The sequence below is a fragment of the Pseudophryne corroboree genome, chromosome 2, assembly GCF_028390025.1.
Source record: "Pseudophryne corroboree isolate aPseCor3 chromosome 2, aPseCor3.hap2, whole genome shotgun sequence".
Taxonomy (NCBI): Eukaryota; Metazoa; Chordata; class Amphibia; order Anura; family Myobatrachidae; genus Pseudophryne; species Pseudophryne corroboree.
The window spans coordinates 244,625,526-244,645,910 of NC_086445.1; the positions used below are offsets into that span (position 1 = coordinate 244,625,526).

At 46.5% G+C, this 20,385-nt stretch overlaps 1 protein-coding gene across 4 annotated transcripts in view; it reads right to left on the bottom strand.

The window, feature by feature from the left end:
• The window catches only part of PAN2 (poly(A) specific ribonuclease subunit PAN2), a 295,174-nt gene that overhangs the window by 115,338 nt on the left and 159,451 nt on the right, over positions 1 to 20,385 (bottom strand). For all 4 annotated transcript variants that reach the window (XM_063952590.1, XM_063952592.1, XM_063952589.1 and 1 more), the window contains one exon: positions 11,890 to 11,996. In XM_063952590.1, the coding sequence (XP_063808660.1) occupies positions 11,890 to 11,996 (107 nt within the window). The remainder of the gene's footprint in view (positions 1 to 11,889; positions 11,997 to 20,385) is intronic.

Here is a 20,385-nt window from a genome sequence, read left to right on the forward strand (position 1 = left end):
TAGGTTTTTGTTATTTTAAGGGAGTTTCGCTGTTCACTCAGGAAATCTCCAACAACCAATACTTACTGGGGAGGGTAGCATACTCCCACGCGCCCCAGTAAATAGAGGTTACAAAATATCCCACGGATTGGATTGGCCAATTGGGGCGCAGAGTGAGTGAAGGCACTAGTGGAACTTTCACCGTCGCCTTACCGCGGGCAACTTGGTTTGTTTTGTAAGAATTTGCTGAGACAGCAATATCTGCAAACAATGGGGGCCAGTTGTTCAAAGAAGGGACGTCCAACAAGGGTTTACGTTGGTAGTTGTTGGCCCAAAGGGTCAGCACGGTATATAATGTGTGAAAAATACGGATCACACACACAGGTATTTTTCAAAGAATGGGAACGAATGACAGAGGATGATGGGGAGCAGTTTCCCCGGGTAGGCAGTTTGAACCCTGAGGTATTGCAGAATCTAAGAAAAAGGATAGGTCTAATAAAATCTGCAAAGCAGAGGATTAGACATTATGATTGTTTACAGGTATGGCAACAGGAAAGTGAAATACAACAGGAATTAGCTCAGAAAGCAAATTCAAATCCTGGTAGGAGTCTGATAGCAACGGCACCACCACCGTATATAGTAGGGGACAAAGTGGCTGCAGAGAATGACATGCGGGTGTACGATAAGGGTGCACTTAACCAATGTAGTAATGATAAGAGTAAAATGAAAGTTAATGCAAATGTTGAGACTAACGCTAACCCATGCAAGTTGTATCCCATTTTAAAACTTCCCCCAGGAATACGACCAGGAAGATGAGCCCACTACGATTTCAGCTCTCTCTCTAGCGGCCACCATAAACGATACTTCAGTGGGCATCGCCCAACCAGTAAGATTGGTATCAAAGGCACATAGTTCAGGGACAGGTGAGGTTGTATCTAAAGGTAAGTACGGCACTGTACAATATGCTGAAACTGTTGCACCACCCACTGTAGAATCAACCCAGAGTGAAGTAATTAATATTAATCCTGTTAGAGTGATAGCGGTCCCCAATGGGAAGACCGACACAAATGGGGTCACACCCATCAGGAATATTGCAATGCACTGTCCCTGGTCCCGAGCAGAATTAAGAACAATTTTGTCTGAATTTCCTGATCCCAGAAAAGATTTAGCCGCATGTCAGAGGTTCATTAAGGACCTGGGTAACTCCACTGAACCAAATAACAAAGATTGGCGGACACTACTGAGGGCATGCCTGCCCTCTAGTATTGACCCTGTGAAATTTTTAGCTGACTGTAAATTAGATGAAGAGGTACCCCTTACGGATGAGTATAATCAAGATAATGTAACCAGGATCAATCTGCAGCTGGGAGTATACTTCCCAGCTGTGGTAAAATGGAACAAAATTTTCTCCATCAAACAAATGGAAGGAGAAACTGCCGCTGACTATTTCCACCGGGCACTGGAGGAAATGGCTAAATACACTGGGATCGTGGAAATTGAGGCAAATATACACCATAGAGAGGTAGCGGTGTCCGTCTTGATGGACGGTTTAAAGGAGGTATTAAGGAATAGGGTACAAACCACTCAACCTAACTGGAGAGGTATGTCGGTGGCCGCCTTAAGAGAGACTGCTGTTGGGCACGACAGGAACATCACAAGACGCAGGGAGTCACAGAGTGATAAACTGATGGCTATAAGTATCCAAGCCCTTACAACAAGGCCGCCTCAGTCTAAATCTCAGACCCCTGGTGGGAAGCCACATACGGTAAAATGTTACAATTGTAATAGGGAAGGTCATTTTGCACGTAACTGCACCAGTAATCCACACAATGCATATAAAAACCCTAGACAACGACATGACATACGAGATTGGGATCAAGGACCGCAGAGACGGAGTTATGAGCCACACGCAGGGGAAACAAGAAGGTATCCCCCAAGAAGAGACTGGCAAGTCTCTGATAATTCCCATTTACCTCCTTCACAGGTAATAGCTGCCAGCGCAATGCAGGGAGTTCGCCACGCACCATAGGGGTGGGGCCACACCTGTAGTCTGCAGCCAATGAAATTAATTGCGAGCCTTGGAAATGAACCTGAGGTCACAATTGATGTAGCTGGTAAATCTCTAAATTTCCTTGTAGATACGGGGGCGGCCAAGTCAGTGATAAATTCGACCGTGGGCATGAGAACCACTGGTAAAACCATTCCAGCCATGGGAGTAACAGGAGTAGTGCGACAATACCCTTTAAGCAAACCAACAGAGGTTACGATAGGGCCTTTGCATACCAAGTATTCTTTTCTGCTGGCTGCATCGGCTCCGACTAATCTCTTAGGGAGAGATTTACTGTGCAAAATGGGATGCGTCATATACTGTACTCCTGAAGGTGTGTTCTTGGACATACCCGAAAACCACGCTCAGGAAGCGCAGGATATGCTAGACTCCCCAACAAGATTAATGTCACACACTGTTGTTGTAAATAGGTGTCCGTCCAGGGTAGAAGAAATGATTTCCCAGATACCGGAATCACTTTGGACCAAGGACGGACAAGACACTGGATTGACGGCAAATGTAGCCCCAGTAGTTGTGCAAGTAAAAGATGGTAGGATAGCTCCAAAAATCCCACAATACCCTCTGAAGCCAGAGGTGGAGTTAGGAGTTTACCCTGTAATAGAGCGCTTGCTACAACAGGGCATTCTGGTAAGGACGTCCAGCACTGCCAATAGTCCCATCTTCCCTGTTAAAAAGAGTGGGGGGAGGGGTTACAGATTAGTACAGGATCTAAGAGGGGTCAACAAAATAGTTGAGAGTTAATTCCCCGTAGTGCCAAATCCAGCTGTTATCCTTATGCAAATCCCTCCCACTGCCAAATTTTTCACTGTGATTGACCTCTGCTCCGCTTTCTTCTCGGTACCTCTGCACCCTGACAGTCAATACTTATTCGCATTCACATACAGAGGAGTTCAATACACATGGACTCGCTTACCACAAGGTTTCATAGACAGCCCAAGTATTTTCTCACAAGCTCTGCATGATTGTTTACAGTCTTTCCAACCAGAGAGTGGATCAATATTGATACAGTACGTGGACGATTTACTACGGTGTTCAGATTCACTGGAAGCGTCCCTGAGAGATACGAAACAACTCCTGTTTCATCTTTCAGACACAGGACACAAGGTTTCCAAGGACAAGTTACAATTATGCCAGACCCGTGTGAAGTATTTGGGACACTGTCTAACACAAGGACTGAGACACCTTACCGCTGATAGAATTCAAGCAATTCGTGACATGACCCTGCCACAAACCCAGCAACAGATTAGAACGTTTTTAGGAATGTGTGGGTATTGCCGTAACTGGATCCCAGGTTTTTCCATACTGGCCTTACCTTTGCAGGAGATGGTCTCATCAAGCAAACCTGATCGGATTTCGCACACAGACGAATCTGAAATGGCATTTGAGAGACTTAAACAGTGCCTAACGCAGGCACCAGCATTAGGTATGCCAGACTATGGGAAACCCTTTGAGCTGTACGGAACAGAGAGTGCTGGGTGCGCAGCAGATGTCTTAACCCAGAAGCATGGTGATGCCAGCAGGCCGGTAGAATACTATAGCGCTCAGCTAGATACGGTAGCGCGATCCCTCCCCACATGCTTGCGAAGTGTTGCAGCAATAGCATTGCTAGTCACAAAAAGCGAAGATGTAGTGCTAGGACACAACCTCACAATTCATACACCACATGCAGTGTCAGCCTTACTGAATTCTGCCCAAACCAGACACGTCTCATCAGCGCGGTTTACAAGATGGGAATTGGCATTGATGGCCCCCGTAAACATCACCATAAGGAGATGCAGCGCATTAAATCCTGCAACGTATCTCCCAGGTGTGCCTGGACAGGCACAAAGGGTGGAGGATGAGAGTGATGGTGAAGGAGGATTTAATACAGGGGATGACACGCATGATTGTATGGAATATTTGACCCCAAATTTCACGGCAAGGCCTGACATCAGTGACAACCCACTGGAAGATGTAGATTTTACCTTCTACACTGACGGTAGCTGTCACAGACAGACGGACTCGGGAGACTTGTGTACTGGATACGCAGTCGTAGATGACCAAGGTACCATAGAAGCAGAACCGCTAGGCCCACCTCACTCAGCACAAGTTGCTGAACTGGTTGCCCTAACCAGAGCATGTGAATTGGCTAAGGGCAAGTCAGCCAATATTTACACAGATTCTAGGTACGCCTTCGGAGTAGTCCATGATTTCGGAGCCCTATGGCGCCTCAGAAATTTCATGACGGCAGCTGGCACACCCGTAGCGCATGCAGCCCACATCAAAAGACTTCTAACAGCGATACAGGAACCCGACAGAGTGGCTGTTATCAAGTGTAAAGCTCACACATATAGCCAAGACCCGGTATCACTTGGTAACAGCCGAGCAGACGAAGCTGCTAAATCAGCAGCCGGTAACCCCATACAAACAGATAGTACACGACTGATGGTATTTAATACTGTAAACACACAAAAATTGTGTGAAATGCAAAATTTGTGTTCCCCGCAGGAAAAGGCAGTTTGGAGGTTAAAAGGATATGGCCAGGAGTCCTCAGGACTCTGGACAGATGGACATGGTAAACCAGTGGCACCCAGAGCATACCTTCCAAGTCTAGCGGAAGCGGCACATGGGCTGACTCATCTAGGCAAAGAAGGAATGTGTAAGCTAGTAAGAGCTTATTGGTGCGCCCCAGGATTTTCTTCCCATGCGGGTAAAAGAGCGATGACATGTCTCACCTGCCTGAGGAAGAATATCGGAAAGGCAATACCGACAGAGCCATCCCATATCCCTCCGACAGATGGCCCTTTCCAGGTAATACGGATTGATTTCATACAATTACCACCTTGTAGAAATTGAAAGTATGTTTTGGTCTGTATTGATGTATTCTCAAATTGGGTTGAAGCATTTCCCGCAGCCACAAATACCGCTGTATTTACTGCAAAGAAAATTGTGCAGGAATTTGTGTGTAGGTACGGTATCCCTAGAATAATTGAGAGTGATAGGGGGTACCCATTTTACAGGTGAAGTCTTTCAAACAATGTGTAAGTTGATGGGAATTAATAGTAAGCTGCATACTCCGTACCGCCCCCAGGCGAGCGCGAAGGTGGAAAGAGTAAACAGCACTATTAAAAATAAATTGAGCAAGGTAATGACTGAAACAGGACTGTTATGGCCTGAAGCTTTGCCAATCGTACTATACAGCATCAGAACCACTCCCAGGTCCCCTCTAAATCTGTCTCCTTTTGAAATTCTGTTTGGTCGACAACCCCATGTTATGATTAACCCCCAGGATGATTTGAAATGTAACAATGAAGTAACCGTAAAGTACTTGGTTAAGATGAGTAAGCAATTGAGGAATCAGAATGATAATCTAAAGTTGGTGATTCCTGATCTGCCAGACAGTAATTGTCATGACATTGAACCTGGGGATTATGTAATGATACGGAATTTTCTACGCTCAGGTTGCCTTATTGACAGATGGGAAGGACCATATCAAGTCTTATTGACCAGCACAACTGCTTTGAAGGTTGCCGAGAGAGAGACTTGGGTCCATTCGTCTCATTGTAAAAAGGTCACTGACCCAGAGAGGTCCCGTGATAAAGAACAGTTGGTAGAGGTTGTATCACTAGAGTGTCTGTTCAGGGAGGATTGAGACGACACCTGAGCGCTGAGAATAACAAGACCGGAAGCTTGTCGAGCCAGATTTCTTTTTCCCATTTGTTATTTTCTCCAGTTCCCACCTCCCTCCTATTTCCTTTCCCCCTTCTTATTTTTCTCCTTTTACTCCTCTAAGATGGACTTGCCCCAAGAGACTGTGATCCGGATTTTCCTGTTGACCATGATGTTGACCAGAGCAGTCTGTTTCGGTGAGAGTACCATGGAGGTCGAGAAAGGATCTGGAATGGGTTCTGATGACCAGGATGCAGGCGAAAGTTTCCAAGAACAACATAATCACCGAGTAAAGGAGAGTATCAGAAAACGATCTGGTAGCATTGACAATAGAAGGAATTGTGAAGGATTGTTAGCTGAAGAGAACTGCATCTGTAGGCATTGTGACAATATAGTTGAAGATGGGTGCATAAAGAAATGTCAGTCCAGTTTTAATGTCCACATGGACCGGCATCCATTGAGTGACTATCACTCCTTAGTGGGTAAAGTGTTAAATCAGACAGACTGTTGGGTATGCTCTCAAGTACCTCAAGGCCATAGCAAATCAGGACTAGTACCATTCCCTTTAACTGTAGGAGAGGTACTTGAGCTAAGTGGTGGGAGGCCGGTGGACAAGAGGTTTAATATCTCTAGTCCTCCTAGTTTGAAGCTCCACCAATATCATGTGGATAGGTCCTTAGTATGCTTTAACATTTCCAATCCCCGAAAGCCGGGAAATTGGGAAGTGTCATGGAGTAATCAAACCATGACCTTTTCATACAGAGCCGACAGAATGCCCATAGATACAGAACTTATACGCCAGATAGCTGACCATGGAAGATTTTTCCGGTATAGGTACACTCTAGGAAGTAGAACCATGCGAGTTGGAGAGGTATCACCAGGATACTGTGCACATATCGTACAAACAGATACGTGTACTAAACAGATGAGAGAGTTAGGGTTAGGAGATTTCACATGGAAAATTTGTAACATGATAATGTCATACTCCGTCCCATATGTTCTCCCCGATGATGCATATTTCATATGCGGGAGGAAGGCGTATAAGTGGCTTACCCCAAACTCAGAGGGATTGTGCTATATTGGAAAAGTACTGCCTGAAGTAATGACTGTAACCCATAACAAAATGAAAGATATTCACCGCAGTGCCCAAGCTCCTTATACTCACACTCATTACGAGCACATCGTTAAACGGCACCTGATAGAAAGAACAGAGCATTCGGCCTCTGACCTGATCCATGAATCCACCGGGATTCAATTCCTACTCGCGTTAGATATCACTCGTACCGCCAGAGGAGTGATAAATTATAAATATATATCCGCGCTTGCAAATTTATTAGACAATATCACCGAAATGTATGACGACACATTCAGGTACACTGGGAAAGAGTTACAAGCCTACAAAACAGAACTGGTTCAGCATAGGATGATTCTCAATTACCTCACAGCTGTGACAGGCGGGTATTGTGTTACCCTAGCAACTCAATATGGAATCAAGTGCTGCACGTACATTACAAACAGCATGGAGGACCCAGCCGAGGTCATAGACCAAAAGATGGATGACATTTTACAATTAAAATGGGAGTTTCGAAGGAAACACAATCTCACACTCGCTACTGTGGGTAATGAGCTGACCAGTTGGGTGTCATGGTTGAACCCACGAAATTGGTTCTCGGGTTTAGGAGAATGGGCCCAAGATATTATTATGGATGTAGGGAAATTTCTTTTGTGTATTCTGGGGGTCGTCATATTGGTTGGCCTGATATTTAGATGCGTTCAGGTTTTAGCGAAGTGTAAAAGCAGTACCAGGGTGATGAGTCTAAGGAGCGAGGACACTGTACTAACAACGACTAATTTGATGTATGACCCAACGATAGAAACAATGTTGTGATGAAAATGTGATTCCACGGTCCGTTTCTTTCACCCGTTTCTCCTTTGTTTTCCTCCAAGGTACAAAGACATCCGCTTGGAAGAAGAATTTGACAACCTCTTTTATACAGACCATTGATGGACAATGCCATAGACCCCCATTTTCCCTAGTGACTTTAACTTTCACGATAGCCCAAAACCTTAAAGATTGTAAGTCTATGGACATTGAGAAAGCTTTTTGCTCACCGTTTATCGCAAAAGCATCAGGAGACTATAGTCAACATGTACATCAAGACAAGACAAGACCTCAATCGGCAAATGTATATTAAACTCACATAGTTTATGACTGCATTTACCATAATTGCTTCTTATCTTCATTTCTACAACCTTCAGGTAATGACACACATAGTCGATAGGGAATATAGGCACAGATATCAGCACTCGCATATCCCCCCAATCATGTATCATCAACTAAAATGTGCTCCCCCATTTTGTTACAACAACAAAAAAGCCGAAAAGAGCTCGGTAAAGTTTGACAGCCCATCCACAGACCCGTAATACGGGATAAGAAGGAATTCAAATGTATACTTCGCAATACCTCGAAGCTTGATTTAAAACACGTACAGCACGATGATACATGACCCCTCAAACATGGATTCATACACACATGCTTCTACTATTTCACTAGGTCATAACTTTTTCCCACCTTCCTCTCTTCTCCCTTACCCAATCATAGAAATGTATTCACATATGACATATATTTTTCTCTTTTTGAACTGTTTTAGGAAGTGGCAGTTATTGGTGACTGCCAAAGGGTGGACTGTCAAAGTCGGAAAAATATCATGCTACACGTTGCCATATATCCACCCCATGCGCGTGCCTGCTGCACGTGCACATTCTCTCTCGTGCGTGCGGATACTCGCAGTTGCGTGACGGCGCCCCTACGGGCGTGCGCTTGAGCGCATGGTATGTGCATTTACGGTAGAGTTTGTGTGAGTCTAGCGGGCGACTCAATCGTTAAATAATAAAACCAAATAGTATGTTTTATAGATAATGTTCCCCTTAGTGATAACTGTAAGTTTGTTTAATGTGACTTGTTCATGGACATAGGAATCCCTCTTTTCATGATACAAAGGGTCTGTCTAAGGTTGAACAGTGGTGTCTGGTACCTAACCGAAGAGTATTTTAATAGCAACAATCCGGTGTTGGTTAGGTGAAGATTAATCGCTCCTGCGTATAGTTATGGCCATTAGTAGATTCTGGACATTTCATATATTTGCAGTTCATTATCCATGCGGCGGGAATCCGGCGATTCCCTCCCACCTGAGCAGTTTGTAATAGCCACAGCCCACCTGTTCAAATCCACCTATGACCTTTTGTTACAGTGCAGAGAGACATTCCTGTGTCCAATGAACAATAAGATTGTAGGGCCCTTTGTAGTACACTGTATGTTGTGTATATAAGGGTCACTGTCCCCAGACCGGCCAGTACTCTCTCTCTTCAACATTTATCTCTGATAATTGGAGGACTGGATTCTGGTTGCGCTTGCGAGTGTTCCCCGTATGGTATGTTACTCTGTGGCCACTTTGTTACCCGTTTAAATGTTAGTCATTCATTCTTATTTGTTGTATTAGTGTTTGCGATTGTTCGCTATTGTGTATATTTCTGTTTAGTTATTCTGTTAGATTTTAATGTTAGCCTGTAGTGTATGAACTGTTCACTGTTTTCTTTTCCCTTTTACTTAGTTAAATATTGTTAGTAAAGGTGTTGGAACCTTAGCCAGGTATTGTGTGTTTATTACATTACTGAGGGTAATCGGAGCATCTCAATCGCTCAAACAACTAGCTTACAGACCAAGGTTAAAAAGCATTATATCATTACAGTATCTAACACTAAGATTTACAGTATAAGCATACTCTGTGTAAGGTATAAAAGGTTATTATCTGTGTGTACGCTCACTGTGTGTTCAGTACACCCAGCGCAGCGTGTGTACGTGACTTGCGTACCACGTGCAAGGTATTCTTACGCAAATAGCGTACGGAGTGCGTAGCACGTGCACGAGGTTCAGCGGCCATTACGGCTTCACGGTATAGATTTAATAGCTTGTGTTGTAGATTATAAGAATCAGCTTTATCAGTATGTATACACAGACTTCAGGATAGCCTCCTGCTTTCTATCCGCAGGCTCCTTTAAGGCGGCCGTATCCTGAGATGGTAGTGCCACCTTTTTAGACAAGCGTGTGAGCGCTTTATCCACCCTCGGGAATGTCTCCCAACGTACCCTGTCCTCTGGCGGGAAAAGGTACGCCATTAGTAACTTTTTAGAAATCACTAATTTTTTATCAGGGATGCCCACGCTTCTTCACACACTTCATTTAACTCATCTGAAGGGGGAAAAACCACTGGTTGCTTTTTCTCCCCAAACATAATACCCTTTTTAGTGGTACCCGGGTTAATGTCAGAAATGTGCAACACATTTTTCATTGCCGTAATCATGCAACGGATAGCCTTAGTGGAATGTACATTTGTCTCGTCGTCGTCGACACTGGAGTCAGACTCCGTGTCGACATCTGTGTCTGTCATCTGAGGTAGCGGGCGTTTTTGAGCCCCTGATGGCCTTTGAGACGCCTGGGCAGGCACAGGCTGAGAAGCCGGAAGTCCCACAGCTGTTATGTCATCAAACCTTTTATGTAAGGAGTTGACACTGTCGGTTAATACCTTCCACATATCCATCCACACTGGTGTCGACCCCGCAGGGGGTGACATCACATTTATCGGCACCTGCTCCGCCTCCACATAAGCCTCCTCATCAAACATGTCGACACAGCCGTACCGACACACCGCACACACACAGGGAATGCTCTGACTGAGGACAGGACCCCACAAAGTCCTTTGGGGAGACAGAGAGAGAGTATGCCAGCACACACCACAGCGCTATATAATTAGGGATTTACACTATTACAGAAAGTGATTTTTCCCTATAGCTGCTTAACATGTATAGTTTGCGCCTAAATTTAGTGCCCCCCCTCTCTTTTTAACCCTTTGAGCCTGGAAACTGCAGGGGAGAGCCTGGGGAGCTGTCTTCCAGCGGAACTGTGAAGAGAAAATGGCGCCAGTGTGCTGAGGGAGATAGCCCCGCCCCCTTCTCGGCGGGCTTATCCCGCTCTTTTATTAATATTATGGCAGGGGATTTTTACACATATATAGTTTATTAGACTATATTATGTGTTTTTTTGCCATGTTAAGGTACTCTAATTGCAGCCCAGGGCGCCCCCCCCCAGCGCCCTGCACCCATCAGTGACCGGAGTATGTGGTGTGCATGGGGAGCAATGGCGCACAGCTGCAGTGCTGTGCGCTACCTTAATGAAGACCGGAGTCTTCAGCCGCCGATTTTCTCCTCGGAATCTTCCGTCTTCTGGCTCTGCAAGGGGGACGGCGGCGCGGCTCCGGGACCGGACGACCGAGGCTGGGCCTGTGTTCGATCCCTCTGGAGCTAATGGTGTCCAGTAGCCTAGAAGCCCAAGGTAGCTGCAAGCAGGTAGGTTCGCTTCTCTCCCCTAAGTCCCTCGTAGCAGTGAGTCTGTTGCCAGCAGATCTCACTGAAAATAAAAAACCTAATAAATACTTTCTTTACTAGGAGCTCAGGAGAGCCCCTAGTGTGCAACCAGCTCTTCCGGGCACAGATTCTAACTGAGGTCTGGAGGAGGGGTATAGAGGGAGGAGCCAGTGCACACCAGATAGTACCTAATCTTTCTTTTAGAGTGCCCAGTCTCCTGCGGAGCCCGTTTATTCCCCATGGTCCTTACGGAGTTCCCAGCATCCACTAGGACGTCAGAGAAATGGGATATGACCAAGTCAGTAAAGCACTCCTGACTGCGGTCATATCCCATACGCTAATTCCAGGCAAGTGGTTACTTTTTTTTATTTTATTTTTTTAAATAGGACCTACACACTGGCCGACATCAGTCAAAGAAATGAACGAAATACCGTTCATATCTTTGTGTGTGGAGGCTCCAGCGATGAACGATGCGCGGCCCCGCGCTCGTTCATCACTGGTCCCCCGTCGGCTGTACATGCAGGCCAATATGGACGATCTCGTCCATATTTACCCACACTTCAATGCAGCAGGGTGACTGGGGGAGTGAAGAAACTTCACTCCCCCCGTCACTGCCCCTCCGCCACCGGGTCGCCCGTCGGCCGTATCCGCCGTCAGGTAACTCGGCGGCGGATCGGCCAGTGTGTAGGGCCCATTAGATTTGTCATCAGATGCTATTACATTTTTGTAAACTACAAGTTAACGTTAAAATATGAAATACTACAAGCACTTACTGTGGGCTGGTATTTCTCACAGTTCTCACACCAGGCCTGTGTGTTCTGTTCTAGACAAATGCTTCTCCTCAGAATCTCCACAAACTCAAAATCTTGACAGACTTTGTCTAGCATTTAATGAAAAAGAAAAAAAAAAGCCTGACAATAGGGTCGATTATATAATGAGCAATTTAAATTAAGTTTTATTTGATTTGTCCAATGCAGTGGTCTCCAACCTTAATTGGGGTGTGAGCTGATTTCGGAAATTAAAACCTCTGAAGGAGCTACCCCCTTCCCCTCAATGTGCGTGCGTTCCTGCGAAAGTGGGTTTGGCCTCACAAATACACGTAATGCCCCCCACTTGTAGTGCCAGATACACAAATAATGCCCCTCAGCAGTGCCAGATATTCAAATAATGCCTCCCAGCCGTACCAGATACACAAACAATGCCCCTCAGCAGTGCCAGATATTCAAATAATGCCTCCCAGCCGTACCAGATACACAAATAATGCCCCCAGCAGTGCCAGATACAATTCCCATCAAAGTGCCATTTAAAATGCCCCTCCCGTGTCCGATACAGTGCCCCACACACAGTGCTAACCCTTGCTGGCTTCTTCTACTGCCGCCAGTGCTGCTCCACCCATATGAAGGACGGAAGGGGAGGAGAGCGCAGCGCGCGCCTCTCCTGTGAAGTCCCGAGAGCGGCTGCGGTGAGGGTGACAGTCTCCGGCGGCGGTGGGCATTTAAAAATATGGTGCCGGTAAGTGAGCTAATCAAAACTCGCGGTCTGGCAGCCAATCAGGTGCCGCCACTGCCGGTCCACGAGCTCTGATTGGCTGATGGACGGCACCATATTAAAAATGAAGGGAGGAGGGGTGCCAGTGACTGCCCAATACCATGCGCTCTGTGAACTACCGAAAATACTACAGCGAGATACCGGTAGCTCGCGAGCTACGGGTTGGAGATGACTGGTCTAATGTATGCAGAGATCATATTTATAGTTCTATGATTAAACTGCATTACAAAGAGCTACTTACTACACCCTGTGATGCTACAAGAATTAAAGGTCCCTCTGACCTGTTAACATTTGCAAATCACCTGAGGTAGAAGGGACTACAGGAGGGGGAGGGGAAGGGAGAAACATCAGTGAAAAGATCTAAGGAACCTAAAGTGTATCCACAGCGAAGATAGTCTGCCTTCCAGTTGTCTACCCCTGGCATGTATACCGCCAACAGGGTTGGGAGAACACGTTTTTGCCCACCACAGGATTCTGATTACGTCCCCCACTGCCTAGCGGCGCCTTGTGCCGCTTTGATGATTTATATACTGTAGGCGACTGCAATAATGTCAGAGCGGACCTGGACCAGATGATCAAGGGGAAGGGGGCGTGCCTGACACAAGGTCCTGTAGATTGCTTGAAGCTCTAATACATTTATGGGAAGAGAAGATTCCCGGTCTGTCCAGTATCCATGACACATCGCCTCTCATGTGACTTGCCCTCCAGCCCAGGGCAGGCGTCTGTAGAGAGTAGAACCTACTGATTAATCAGAAATGGCATTGTCCAGGTGAGACAATTCAATTGAAGCCATCACAGTAGTGTCCAGCTTCCAAGGACAACAAAATCATCTGAGAACTGATCTGAAGGAGAGAGCGGTTACACTTAAGACAGACTTTCCGCCTAGAAGATCCTGGGGTGGAACTGGGCACACTCCATCAAGTCGAACGTGAACAGCATCTTCTGTAAGACTCGCATGTAGTGATGCACCAATGCTCTCCCTAATCGGAGAAGGAATTCAATCAACGCCTGTAGCGAGACAATCTTGTCCAGAGGAAGAAACACCCTTTGAACCTGGGTGCACAAGCTGCTGAATAGGTTTCAGGTTAGCCGGTATTAAATACATAAAAAGGAGATTTATGGTAAGAACTTACCGTTGTTAAATCTCTTTCTGCGAGGTACACTGGATTCCACAAGGATTAACATTGGGGTCTAGAGTTGGATCCTGATCCGAGGCACCAACAGGCCAAAAGCTTTAACTGATCCAAGGATGCATGGGGTATCCTCTTCTATATCCCCACCTCCAGGCACTGGAGCTCAGTTTTGTTAACCAGTCCAATGCAGGAGCAGGTAAGAGAGACAACAACAGTTAGTAGCCACAGTGAACCACATTCTCATGACAGGAGAAGGTACCAGCGGCTAATGCCATACAAACGCAAAGAAGCTAAGTGCGTTAGGGTGGTCGCCCTGTGGAATCCAGTGTACCTCGCAGAAAGATTTAACAACGGTAAGTTCTTAACATAAATCTCCTTTTATGTATTTAATACCGGCTAGTCTGAAACCTATTCAGCAGCTTGTGCACCCAGGTTCCAAGGGTGTTTCTTCCTCTCACCCTCTGGACAAGATTGTCTCGCTACAGGCGTTGATTGAATTCCTTCTCCGATTAGGGAGAGCATTGGTCCATCACTACATGCGTGTCTTACAGAAGATGCTGTTCACATTCGACTTGGTGGAGTGTGGGTTAGGGTTGGTGGAGTGTGCCCAGTTCCACCCCAACCTTATGAACGTGTTCACTGAGGACCACGTAGCCGCCTTGCACAATTGTTTAAGGGTCGCACCATGGCAGACCGCCCAAGAAGGTCCAACAGACAGAGTAGAATGGGCCTTGATGGTAGCAGGAGCTGGAAGGCCAGCCTGTACATAAGCATGTGCAATCACCATTCTAATCCATCAGGCCAATGTTTGCTTATTAGCAGGCCAGCCACGATTGTGAGAACCAAACAGAACAAAGAGAGATCTCCAAAGCGAAGCTATTCAATTCACATAAATACGGAGAGCCCGTACCACAGCCAAAGACGCTCTTTGGAGGATAAACCTGGAAAGGTAAAGGCCGGAACCACAATCTCTTGGTTAAGGTGGAAAGATGACACCACCTTAGGCAGATAACCAGGGCGAGTTCTAAGAACCGCCCGGTCCCGGTGAAAAATCAGAAAAGGTGACCGACAGGACAAGGCACCCAAGTCTGAAACCCGTCTAATAGCCAGCAAAAACAAGACCTTAAGAGTAAGCCACTTAAGATCCACAGACTCAAGAGGTTCACACGGAGACTCTTGTAAGGTATCCAGAACAACCAACAAATCCCAAGGAGCCACAGGGGGAACATAGGGAGCTTGAATCCATAAAACACCCTGAGTGAACGTATGAACATCAGGCAGAGTTGCAATTTTTTTCTGAAACCATATCGACAACGCAGAAATATGAACCTTGAGGAAGGTCAGACGAAGGCCTAAGTCCAGGTCCTGTTGCAGGAAAGCCAAGAGTTTGGCAGTACTGAACTTGTATGCATCATAATTCTTAACCGCACACCAGGTGAAGTAAGTTTACGGGCTTTCAACATAGTTTGAATGACTGCCTCAGAGAATCCCTTGGCCCCCAGAACTGAAGCTTGAAGAGCCACGCCGTCAAAGCCAGCCGCACCAAATCCTGGTAGACACAAGAGCCCTGAACGAGGAGGTCTGGGCGTTGCAGAAGTAGAAGAGGACGCTCTATCGAGAGACCCTGCAGGTCTGAGAACCAATGCCGTCTGGGCCACGCTAGAGCTATCAGAAGTAGTATTCCTCCTTCTTGCTTGAACTTCCTTATTACCCTGGGCAGGAGTGACACCGCAGGGAACACATATGGCAGCCGAAAGTTCCATGGAATTGCTAGTGCATCCACGAACGCTGCTTGAGGATCCCTTGTCCTTGCTCCGAAGACCGGAAACTTGCGATTGTGTCGAAACACCATCAGGTCTACATCTGGTAGGCCCCACTTGTCCACTAGGAGTTGAAATACTTCTGGATAAAGGCTCCACTCACCGGCGTTTACGTCCTGACGACTGAGGAAATCCGCTTCCCAGTTGAGGACCCCCGGAATGAACACTGCCGATATGGCTGGCAGACGGCGTTCCGCCCATAGAAGAATCTTTGACACTTCCATCATTGCCATGCGGCTTTGAGTGCCGCCTTGATGATTTATGTACGCCACTGTGGTGGCGTTGTCCCACTGTACTTGAACAGGCCTGTTGTGTACCAGAGGCAGGGCCAGTTTCAAAGCATTGAACACTGCCCGCAACTCCAGAATGTTAATCAGGAGTAGAGATTCCTCCCTGGTCCATCGACCCTGAAGAGAGTGTTGCTCGAACACCGCGCCCCAACCCAGCAGACTGGCATCAGTCGTTAGAAGGACCCAGTTGGATATCTAGAAGGGACGACCCCTGCTCAGTTGCTGGTCCTGTAGCCAGCAGGTCAGTGACAGGTGAACCTCCGGAGTCAAGGTTAACATGTGAGAGTCCTGATCCGGTGTGGCAGGCAGTCCCATTTGGAAAGGATTAACCTCTGCAGAGGGCGGGAATGAAATGGAGCGTACTCCACCATAACGAAAGCAGACACCATGAGGCCTAGTACTTGCATCGCCGAGTGTATCGACACACGTGGTCGAGATAGGAAGCATCTTATCTTTTCCTGAAGTTTCAGGACTTTCTCTGGAGACCAGAACAACCGTTGGTTGTGGGTGTCCAATACGGCCCCCAAGTGCACCATGCTCTGAGCAGGGACCAGTGAGGATTTCTTCCAGTTGATGAGCCACCCGTGGGCTTGCAAGAATTGGACCGTCAGTTCCAGATGACGGAGGAGAACCTCTGGAAAGTTAGTCAGGATCAACAAGTCATCCAGATACAGCAGGATCCTGACACCCTGACGGCGGAGCATAGCAGTCATGACCTTGGTGAAAATTCTCGGAGCCGTGGTCAGACCAAAAGGTAAGGCATGGAATTGAAACTGTAGGTTGCCAATAGCAAACCACAGGTTATTGCTGACGTGACATGGCAACAGGAATATGCAGGTAAGCATCCTGTATGTCCAGGGATACCATATAGTCCATGGGCTCCAAAGCCAGAACAATAGAGCAAAGAGTTTCCATACCTTCACAAATTTGTTCAATGACTTGAGGTTGAGAATGGGCCAGGAAGACCCATTCAGTTTCGGAACAAGGAACAACATTGAATAGTACCCCCTTCCTCTCTGAGCCAGAGGCACCGGCACTATCACCCCTGCGTCTAGGAGGGATTGTACCACCAAATGAAGAGTTTTTGCTTTTACCGGATCCGAAGGGATGTTTGTGGAGCAAAACTGGCAAGGGGGACATTTCTTGAACGAGATGGCGTATCCGTGAGTGACAACTTTCTGTACCCAGGCGTCTGAAGTGGTCTGTAACCTTACCTGAGCAAACCGCAGAAGTTGGCCTCCCACCCACCCTGGGGTGCCCCAGGAGAAGGCCCGCCCCGTCATGCAGCAGGCTTGTCTGTTTTGGAAGCAGGCCGACGGGCAGTCCAGGAACGTTTAGGTTTGGGCTTCGTTGATTTGGAAGTGCAAGTCTGTTTTGGGTACGCCTGACCCTTTGCTTTACTTGGAGGTGAAAAGGAGCGAAAGGAAGTACTTTTAGCCTTCGGAGCCGAAGGATTAGTACTAGGCAGACAGGCCGTCTTAGCAGATGCTAAGCAACAATCAGCAACAATCTTGTCGAGATCCTCCCCAAAAAGGATGTTTCCCTTAAAAGGGATCACCTCCAAGGTATTTTTAGAGTCCATATCTACAGACCAGGACCGCAACCAGAGAATCCGGAGAACCAGAATGGACGTAGTAGACGCTTTGGCCGCCAGCATCAGATGCCGCCTCCTGAATATGATGAGAGGCTGTAATAATATATGAAAGACAATGACTAGCATTATCAGGAAAATCAGACGGTAGTTCCGCTTCAACTTCCTGAACCCAGGCTTCAATAGCTTTTGCAGCCCAAGAAGCTGCAATAGTGGGCCTATGCACAGCTCCGGCAAGAGTGTAAATAGACTTTAAGCAACCCTCCACACATTTATCAGTCAGTTCCTTCAGGGAGGTGATGGTAGTGACAGGCAAAGCAGAGGACACCACCAGACACGCGACTTATGAGTCCACCAGCGGCGGTGTTTCCCAAATTTTACTTAACTCTGCAGCGAGGGGATAACGAGCTAGCATCTTCTTAAAACAGAGATAATTTCTTTCATGGATAGTCCCAGGATTCCTGACGTATGTCAACCAAATGGTCAGAATGGGGTAAAACTTAGGCGGCGAGGGTTAGGTTTTTGTTTTACCAAAGGCTGATTTAATTGCTGTAACTGAGAGTACAGATTATCTGCCTATGGCGGATTAACTGCAGGGACAATATGTGGCTGTAATGGCAGAGGAGGTACCACAGGGGGAGCAAGTCTAGTTATTAGCATAGTCAGTTAATTAGAAAAAGCAGCCCAAGGTGGGTCTTGGTGTTCCCCTTGTGAGGCAGACTGACTGAGGGGTATAGAACCCCCAGTAGCTGAACCCTCAGCTGCAATGTTTTCCTCTGAGCAATCCGTGGCATCAGCACTGCATGGTGCAGAATCAGCCATGGATCTACCACCCTGTTTAGCAGACATAATTTGTAAGCGTAACCTTAGGGTGTAATAGTACAATAAAAGCAGACAAAATACCTGACAAAAAAACCCTGTATAGTGTGACTGCAAAGCAGAGCACAAACAGGGAATTTAAGAGGTATATGGTGACAAACACACAGAGAAAAATACCAGAGCAGTATATCCTGTGAGACACTATATCATATGAGAACCCTCAAGCACTTAGCCCCCCTCAGGGTACATAATATAGGGACAGCAATATGTGTGAGATACACGGAATAAACCACACAGCAGCTATTGGCACACACAGTCACATGTAAAATGCAGAAATTATTACAAACACTAAAACTGCACAGGACTAGCAATACTAAGTAACTGGACTACCAAGTAAAAGGTCTGTCTGTCTGTCTGTCTGTCTGTATACATATATATATATATATATATATATATATATATATATATATATATATATATATATATATGTATACATATATATATATATATATATATATATATATATATATATATATATATATATATATATATATATACATATACACACACATACACATACATACGTACACACACACACACACACAGATATAACAATGCACAGTAAAGACTGGATGTATATCACAGGGTACTTGTACAAAATAACCCTGAAGTTATGCACTTTTTCTTAACGAACACTGTCTAAATGACATGTAGACTACTTAAGTGTCCTGTAAATGCACAGCGCTGATGATGCAGGCGGCTTTACAGCGGAGACATTGCCCAGCAGTCTCAGAATCAGCCCAAACGCTGACAGGGAGTGAGGGAGAGGGAGATATGCAGCTCCAGGGCGGGAACATTTGCAGTAAATGGCGCCTGGGGCTGGGGGAGGAGCTACAGGTCAGAGTCTTATCCCCTTGCTGGACTTCACCAAAAGGTGCTGCGGGGCCTATTTGAAACGGATTTTAATAAATCCGACCTGTGCCCCTTGCCCTGATGGTCTAGTGGGGTCCATGTACGACCACAGTGTCCACGCCAGTGCGCGCGGTCCGTCTCCTAAAGGCCGCACCAGATCGCGATTTCAGCGGGTCCCGCCTGGGGGATCCTCTTACCTCCTCCCTGTAGATGCGGCCACACGATCCAGGAGAGCAGCGGGGAGTGTGTGCCTGATGAGACCTCCGCTGTAAGTACCTGGCAATCAGGGCGCAGGCGTATACAGTGCCGCTGGGGGAGGTGAGGGAGCCGCAGTACGATATGTCAGACTGACATATAGCACTTCTAAGTGCCTGTGCTGCGGCCCTTGAAGTCTTCTTTCTTCAAAAAGCTCTTTTCAGGGCTGCTTGGTGCAGCCCTCCCTGTTAGCTGCCACCAACTTACAAACTGAGCTCCAGTGCCTGGGGCGGGGATATAGAGGAGGCGGCGCTATGAATCCTGGGAACAGTCAAAGCTTTTGGCCTGTTGGTGAATCGGATCAAGATCCAACTCTACACCCCAATGTTATTCCCTGTGGAATACCAGTGTACCCCGCTGCAGAAAATAAAATTAAAAACCATGAACTGAATGCCACTTATTACTCGATCTCAAGCATGTAGATTTCCTTCAATGTACTAAGAATCATCATTCAATTTATTATAAAGCTTGGAATGTTAGCATGTTAGACAAGCAGTTTATAAACAGGCTTTGTTGGTAAGGCAGCTTATATGCGACAGCAGTCATTATAAGTTAATTATTAGATCCATTGTTAGTAGGTGAATGTAGATACAATATTACCTGCTCCTGTTTTTGGTTCCTGGCCAGGAAATAGGAATGCTTTTAGGGCGACAGGTAAGCCCCTGTGTGTGTCCTTAGCTCCATTCACATATATAGGGACGGCAGTTATTCCTCCTAGCTGCTGGTGCAGTCCAGAAATAAAGCCGTATCTGGAGTCACTAAGCTGCAGTACCCAATAATGGTCTTGAGCAAGGAGTGGCAAATAACGGCTAGAGTCGTGGATAAAACAGGTTCTTTATGCATTTTCCCGCCTATATCAATAGTCAGCAGCTTCTTCAGAATTCCTTACTAGCCCGGACCC